Genomic DNA, 7,648 nt, shown 5'->3' with positions numbered 1-7,648 from the left:
GCAAGGAGGAGCTATTCCTATTCTTCTTCTGGAAAAACGAAAGAGAGCTTCAAAACAGACTGCAGCGCCATCTGAAGCAAAGAGCATACTTCCTGCGGACACTTTTTTGGCTGAGTGGCCCATCTTGTTATTTACTATCTTTGGCAATACTGAGCACTATTTTAAGTGTGCGACCCGTATAGATCTGCCTCGTGTTTTCTTTTTTTATTTGGTGCTAAATTCGACTGTGATCCTTTCGTTTGATGTCCATAAAATAGCTGTGGTTTAGAATCATTTAAAGGGTGCACAGTTATATTAAGAAGTCTGAAGTCACTGTAGTTTAATTTTCAATTTTTCATTAGTTTCGTTTAGATCTAACCTTGGGAAAGTCCGTCTTCTAAGACACCATTGTAAACAAGTGAGTCTTCCGTTCACAAGGAGTACGTACTGATCCCACATTGACTTGACGACCGATTCTTTTGAGTCCGTTCATCGAATGAGAAACCCAGCTAGTTATGTTATAATTCAAGTCTATGGCTAAGCGACACCTCATTCGGGAAATCCCAGAGCCCCCGAGCTCCAACAAGGAAGAGAAAACACAAGAAGTCTATATAGATCTAATTTAAAAACAAAGCATAACCAATTCACACAATCAGTTAAATAAATTGTTACTGCAATAATTGGTCAATATTTTTCTTCTCTTTGGAAATGATTTTCCAAAAACTGATTCAACGTAGATCTAGTAAAATTGTTTACAAAGTGAATATTTTAGTCTCTTCAGCCTACTTTTGCTAAGACAAGATTTTAATAATTCCTTGAATTTTGATGTATTACGATTTTGATTAGTAATGGTAATTTGCTTTTTAAATGTATTTGTAGTCAAGAAGACTTCTTTTCAATAGTTCTTTCTCAGATTTATAAATAGCTTTGTCTCAATGGCAGATCTTGAATCCGCTTGTTATTCAGTGAGAGAGGATACATACATGTTAAGTGTGCGCAGACGTCCGAGAGAGCTTTTTTTGCCGTGTATTCTATTATCTATTTGTGGTGGCCGAATTTTGCTATGCAATTTAAAGTAAAGGCTTTTCAATAGCTGCATCGATCGACATGCAGTTTTCGCCAAACGATTCTTTAAAATATTCTTCAGATCATGACGCCCTTCGTTTTTTCAGTTTTGAGACAGTTTTGCTGCAAAAGGCTAAATTTTTTTAATTCGCCGATCACTTTTGTAGGCCAACGCTTCTGTCTCTGTAATGTTTGAAAATCCGCCAGGTTTGTTTATTTCAAGTCGAACTTCCGTTCGATACTATCGCGCTCGCGCGTTGTCGCGCAAAACTGAGCACTATTTTAAGTATGCGACCCGTGTAGAGCCTCATGTTTTCTTTTTTTATTTGGTGCTAAATTCGACTGTGATCCTTTCGTTTGATGCCCATCATAGCTTTTCCTGGACTCCTTTGTCTATAATATATTTGGCAACTTGGAAACATATGTGTCACTTTTCTCTCAAGATTTATTTTATTGCTCCATTCCAGTAGAGTGTAAATATAGTAGGCCAATGACTTTCAGTTGATTTTAATGCACCGATCATTCCTTTCATCGAAAGGGGGCCCAGCTTGTTATTTATTATAATTATTATTATTATTATTATTATTATTATTATTATTATTATTATTATTATTATTATTATAAAATATATACTCTGTCACATTTTTAAGTATACACTGTGTTAAAATGAAAATACCTAGTTTCACAATTAGTGCATTTTCTTAAAAATGTCAGAAATACCAATTCAATCAATCTTATAACCGAAAAAAAAAAGCAACAACAATACGGAAATTTAACATAACAGGTTTATTCCCGACTTACAAGAGTGTGGGGGGAGTTCTTGTTCTTGTTCTTGTTCTTGTTTCAGGAAGCAACATCCCTGCACTCCGGACATGTCCATTGATGCTCCGTTGCTCTCTCCAAAATGTTGCCGAGGGTCCTTCTACTGATTGTGCCAGTGCACATCTGGTTGAACGTTCTTCTGTTCTTTCCTGCAAGGATGCCAGATTTTCCGCTTCCTTTTTTTATTCCCAAAAGCATCATCCTCTCCACAGCAGCACTGGCCTCTGCCTCCCTATCTTCCTCCTCAATCAGTTGGCGAGAAAGACATGTGGGGGGAGTCAACGAAAGTAACACGATCAGTAGCAAGTACGGTGGCCTCTGGAATTGATGACGGCCTGACATCTTCGCCTCATGGAATCAGTCAATCGCTGCACTGCCTTTTGGGGGAATGTTATTCTTCTCTTTATGCAATGCTCTCTCAAGTTTAGGAAGTGTCTGAGGCTGGTGTTGTCGCATATTGTTCAACTCATATCTGGTTTGTCTTGCCGTTTTGAAACGATTCCGTAGATGCAATAGGTGTATAAAAAGATCTTCTGTTGCAGTTGTTTTTCTTTTCCAAAGTCGACGAGGTCTACCCGTTTGTGATCCTGTTGTTCTCTCACGATCCATTGTTGCGTACACAGTTCTTTTTGTTACATTAAAATACCTCGCAACAGTGGATACTGAGGCACCCCCGCGAATCATTCCAACAATCCGTTTTTGCACATTTTCTCTGTGGTGTGGCATCATGAAAGGCTGGCAACACAAGTAGTTACAAAAATGACAAAGCTTTGAAGTGTACTTCTTTTTTAAACAAATCATTGCAGTGTCATGAGTTATTCTTTAAAAAACACAAACATGTAACTCGCATGCAGTAACAAAAAATGCTCTCGCATTTAGAAATCTGAAAACAACTCACAAGTAACAGGTATATCACGTAGTCAGTGTGAAAATTTGAAAGTAATTGATGGCACACATTTTCTAAAATTGAGCTTTAAAATTTGCATACTTAAAATGTGACAGAGTATATTTACTGGAGCCTAGATCTATATCAGAAGTTTGGAACTTTGCTAATGGGTGATATGCTTTGCAACTGCACTTTGGTAGTGTGTAAGAGCGAGTGGTAGTTGTTTATTCTTAATGGGATTGCTTAGGCACCGCTGTGTTTGATTGAAACGGATTATGAACAACAATACCGAATAGCAATAACAACAATACTAATAACGATTGACAAGTGCAGCAAAGAAGACAAAGACAGAGCAAAATAACACAACAAAAAGAAGTAAGAAAACAAAGTTTTGAAGAAGTGAATCGATAGGTAAATGGTATATCGATATTTGAGCAAACACAAAAGTTAAGAAGAAAATCTTTTTAAAAAATAATGAAATAATATTATGAGAATATCATTTATAAAAATACAATATATAACAAAACAAAATATTAAAGAGATGAATCGACAGGTAAATATTATGTCCACATTTAAATAGACAAATACGTTTATAGGGAATTCTATGATAAAATAATAATAATGCGAGAATTGACAATCTCTGTTTGCCCAGGTCAATCCTACTGGTCGCAAGAAGAAGTGACGAATGAGGCGAGACGACAGCCTTACTGGTACCGACGTGGACCTAAGGCATCATCCATTGAAGCTACGGCTTTTGGTCTCTTGGTCTTCTTGAAACATGGAGGGACCAACATTGATGCTATCGCTGACTGGCTCGTGGCCCAGAGAAATGCCAACGGGGCTTTCATTGGAGCACTGGTATTTATCATTCTTTTTTTTAGTAGAGGTTTTACAGCGCTCGCAACTGCCTACGGTCATATGAGCGCCAAAGGGTGGATGTCAACAGAGAAGTCCTTACAGGGAATCAGACTTACTCTGCTCACCTCTCTAGCTTCAACAGCACAAAGTCTGCTTCGACTATCAAGGCACCCCGGAAATAGAAAACAAAATGGTGAAATGGTACGAGTTTAACGCCCCTATCAACACTATTAGGTTATTTAAGAGGCGGGACCTCCTAATTTAACGTCCGTCTCTGTTAGGACCGAGCCAAGTGGGAAGTTCGTGTAAAGTGCCTTTCCCAAGGACAGCACGTCCGATCGAGCTGAGGCTCGAACCCCCGAACCCGCAATCTCACCTCGGAAATAGTGGGTCACAGGAGTGTGACAAACATACAAAAGAAGTAGAGGGAAAAACGAACATAGTAAGGATAAGGAAAGAAAAAGCAGTAGTTCCCTGTTGTAGATCAGGCACAGTTATGAGCGTGACATTGATGATTCAGCCCATTTACAATTCTACTGTGCATCAACGAAAAATGTCCCCCTTTGGGAATGGCCTAAAGACACTTCAGTCAGTGGCACCGCCCGGGGAGAGGGGGGGGGGTATTATCGTCTTTGTTTCGTGAGCGTTTTACACTCCTTTCGTAACTATTTAGGGTGTCAGTACACTTTGGTCGTCTACTTGATTGACCACGGTCTTCCTATGCTGTGTCAATAATTATTGGTTAGGGTGAGGTGAGTGTTATGGTTGGGTTGGGGGTTAGGATTTATGCTAGGTTTCGGTTAGACGTAGGGTCAGGGTTAGGGTTAGGGTTAGGGTTAGGGTTAGGGTTAGGGTTAGGGTTATGGTTAGGGTTAAGGTTAGGATTATGGTTAGTGTTAGTGTTAGGGTTAGGGTTAGGGTTAGAGTTAGGGTTGGGGTTAGGGTTAGCTTTAGGGTTAGTGAAAATGTTGTATACTGGTTTCTTGAGCTGAACCGTCAATGTGGAATCAGAACTGTGTTGGGACGTATGCAACCTATATTGTTTTAAAAACACCGTGAAACTGAATACGATTCTCATTCCAGGACAGCACTGCTGCCATTCAGGCCCTGAGCTCCTACAGTTTGTCCAAGCACAACCTAGGCGTGAATCTGCTGTGTAACGTCAGTTCTAGCCGACACAGAACCTACCAGCACTCCTTCAAGTTCACAGACAAGAATGCAACTAACGTGGAGGCGGTCAACGATGTAAACCCTTGCTATATTTGTTGCTGTTGCTATTGTTGTTCTTCTTCTTATTGTTCTGTTACCGTTGTTGTTGTTGTTGTTGATGTTGTTGTCGTTGTTGATGTTGTTGTTGTTGTTGTTGTTGTTGTTGTTGTTGTTGTTTTTGTTGTTGTTTTTCTTTGTTGTTGTAGTTGTTGTTGATGTTGTTGTTTTTGTCGTTGTTGTTGATATTGTTATTGTTGTTTATGCAAGCATTATCTTTTTGTGTATGACGAAAAAGATAAGCAGCAGATGTGTCGTTGTTGTTGTTGTTGTTGTTTTTGTTGTTTTTGTTGTTTTTAATTTTGCGTTTATGTTGTATCGGTAGTTTTTATTACTTTTTTTTACTGCTGGTGTTGTTGTTATTGTTGCGACTATTGATGAGTCTGTTGTTGTAAGACAGATGTACTCTGACTCTGTAGCATCCCAGTAATCTGGGAATTTCGCAGCTCGCTGGAGTGCGCCCCTGAGAGGTCTTTTTTTTCCTTTTCCCCGCTGTTTCTGTCGATTTGACATGCTTGTTGTTCCACATGCTGAATAACCCTTTTGTTTGTTTGAGTAATGATAGTATATTGACACAATAATGGTCATTGAGTATATGAAAAGAGTTCGATAAGATAAGATAAGATAAGATACATCTTTATTGTCCAGATCCTGGCACATTGGTTTGGTGTTCCACCACGTGTACACACACACACACACACACACACACACACACACACACACACACACACGCACACACACACACACACACACACACACACACACACATGCACACACGCGCACACACATGCACACACATGTAGGCCTACAATCACATGCATAATATAAATGAGCAGCAATATAAACAATAATAATCGTAAGCTAGATACACACTCAATGTTATTTTGATGCATGCTCTAAGGTCGTAAGTATACTTATACAAGATGGTTAAGATGGAAGCATTTTGATAGATGATGGTAAAAATGACCTTCTGTATCTTTCTTTGTTACCGATCAGAAGCCTAGGTCTTTTACTTTTGACTGATGTTTTTATTTGAGGGAACAAGGGATGTTGGTTGTCTAAAAAGATGGAATTAATTTTCTTAGTGCAAGCTGTTATATACAATTCATCCAAGTAGGGGAATGAAGATGTTGAAATTTTACATGCTTTCCGTATTAGTCGATTCAATTTTTCTTTATCTTGTTGTCTTGTGTTCCCGGCCCATGCTGTTATACAAAAATTGATCATACTTTCTATGGTTGAATGGTAGAACATGGACATCATTTAATAGTGAGACTGAAACAAGACGAAAAGAATAAAAGGATGACTTACCAGTCGCACCTTCAAACGACACGCATTACTGAGCCGTATGCTTCTACTATAAAACAAAAGTAGGTTTACCCGATCAGGCTGTCAGGAAGCAGGAAAGATTCCTATGTAAATGCCTAAATCGTGTCGATCAAGGATGTGTAGCTTTCTTACCAATCTCGTTTGACCTGTTCTGTATTGGCAAAAGTTCTTTAAAAAGTATTCATGACACAAGTTTTACCTAGGCGGTAGACTCGCATGAAGTAGATTGCTCAAGTACTATTTTCCTCCCTTCAGATCTTGAATTTGTTTACTTACCACTACCTAGAATTGCAAAGTTCTATCTGCTCAGTACCTAGGTATGAGAAAATTGACGTTAAAATTTTGAATTTCACAACATGTCAAGCTGTTCTGAATGCAATTCTTTGAGTATTCTGATAACGACCCCAAATAATCTTACGATTTTGATAGAGAAGGTAGAACGTTTAGTTTTTTACCTCATGGTCTTAGTAAGTAAAAACGGTAAATCAAATGTCAGATAGATCTTTGTAATTCTAAGGTAGTGGTATTCCAAAGTAGAGCAGAGGCGTCGTCAACACATTCCTACAATCTACCCGCCATAATATCTCCACCAGGTTCCGGTCGGGCAGACATTACAGGTATCCACGAAAGGCAAGGGCCTGGGTCAGATGCAGGTCAACCTTGAGTACAATATTCCCCTGGACAAGAACGAAAACTGTGCCTTCAACATCACCATAGAAGTGAAACCCACACGACCGCGATGGATGGAAGACATGAACAGGTTGGTTTTTGTATTTGGGTTTCTAGGTTAAGTTTTAGGCTTTTGGCTACATTTCCTTCATTTGGTTTTGTATATGAAAGTACAATTAGTACAATGATTAAACATATTGAGGGGGCTCTCGTAATCAAGAGGTTAATGCGTTACCTCTCATTCAAAGGTTCCGGGTTCGAATCCGGGTAGTGATGGAAACAATTTCACCTCTAAAATTGTCTCCTTTCACCTCCTTTCCTGCTCTCTAGAAAAGAGTCTGGGTGCATGACTCTTTCTGAAGCCTGTCTACTGCTTCTCCTTTTCTCCTTCTTACTGCTGTCTTTCAGCCACAACCCAGATCTTCTGGTAGGAAAGATCTAGACCTAGCCTTCTCGGACAAGAGCGAAAAATCTCGAAAGGCCTGTGTGCACTTTATAGATTCCTTGGTGGTCTAAAATCGATAAGTGTAGGCTTTGCCGCTACCCGGGTTCGATTCAAAATCCCCAAACAACAGAAAATATTTGATATGTCCTGCGAGCTCATAGGCCCTTATATTATGCAGTTGCGAGCGCCATAAAACGTATTGCAACCGGAAGTAAAATGAAACCTATAAAACCACGTTAGATAGAAGACATGTACAGGTTGGTGTTTGTATTTGGTTTGTAGGTAGGGGTTGGGTTTTTGGCTACATTTTATTTATTTTTGAATTATTA

The 7,648-nt window shown here is 39.1% G+C and overlaps 1 protein-coding gene across 1 annotated transcript in view; it reads left to right on the top strand.

Annotated features, from left to right (window-relative positions):
- Nucleotides 1–7,648, top strand: part of LOC101848728 (complement C3) — a gene marked incomplete in the record, with an annotated part of 82,021 nt that overhangs the window by 52,622 nt on the left and 21,751 nt on the right. The window contains 3 exon segments of the mRNA XM_005092954.3: nucleotides 3,405–3,610; nucleotides 4,694–4,855; nucleotides 6,799–6,965. Coding sequence (XP_005093011.2) covers nucleotides 3,405–3,610; nucleotides 4,694–4,855; nucleotides 6,799–6,965 — 535 coding nt within the window.

The sequence above is a fragment of the Aplysia californica genome, unplaced genomic scaffold (assembly GCF_000002075.1).
Source record: "Aplysia californica isolate F4 #8 unplaced genomic scaffold, AplCal3.0 scaffold00055, whole genome shotgun sequence".
Lineage (NCBI taxonomy): Eukaryota > Metazoa > Mollusca > Gastropoda > Aplysiida > Aplysiidae > Aplysia > Aplysia californica.
The sequence above is the reverse complement of the archived record's forward strand: the minus strand, read 5'-3'. Positions and strand labels throughout refer to the sequence as shown.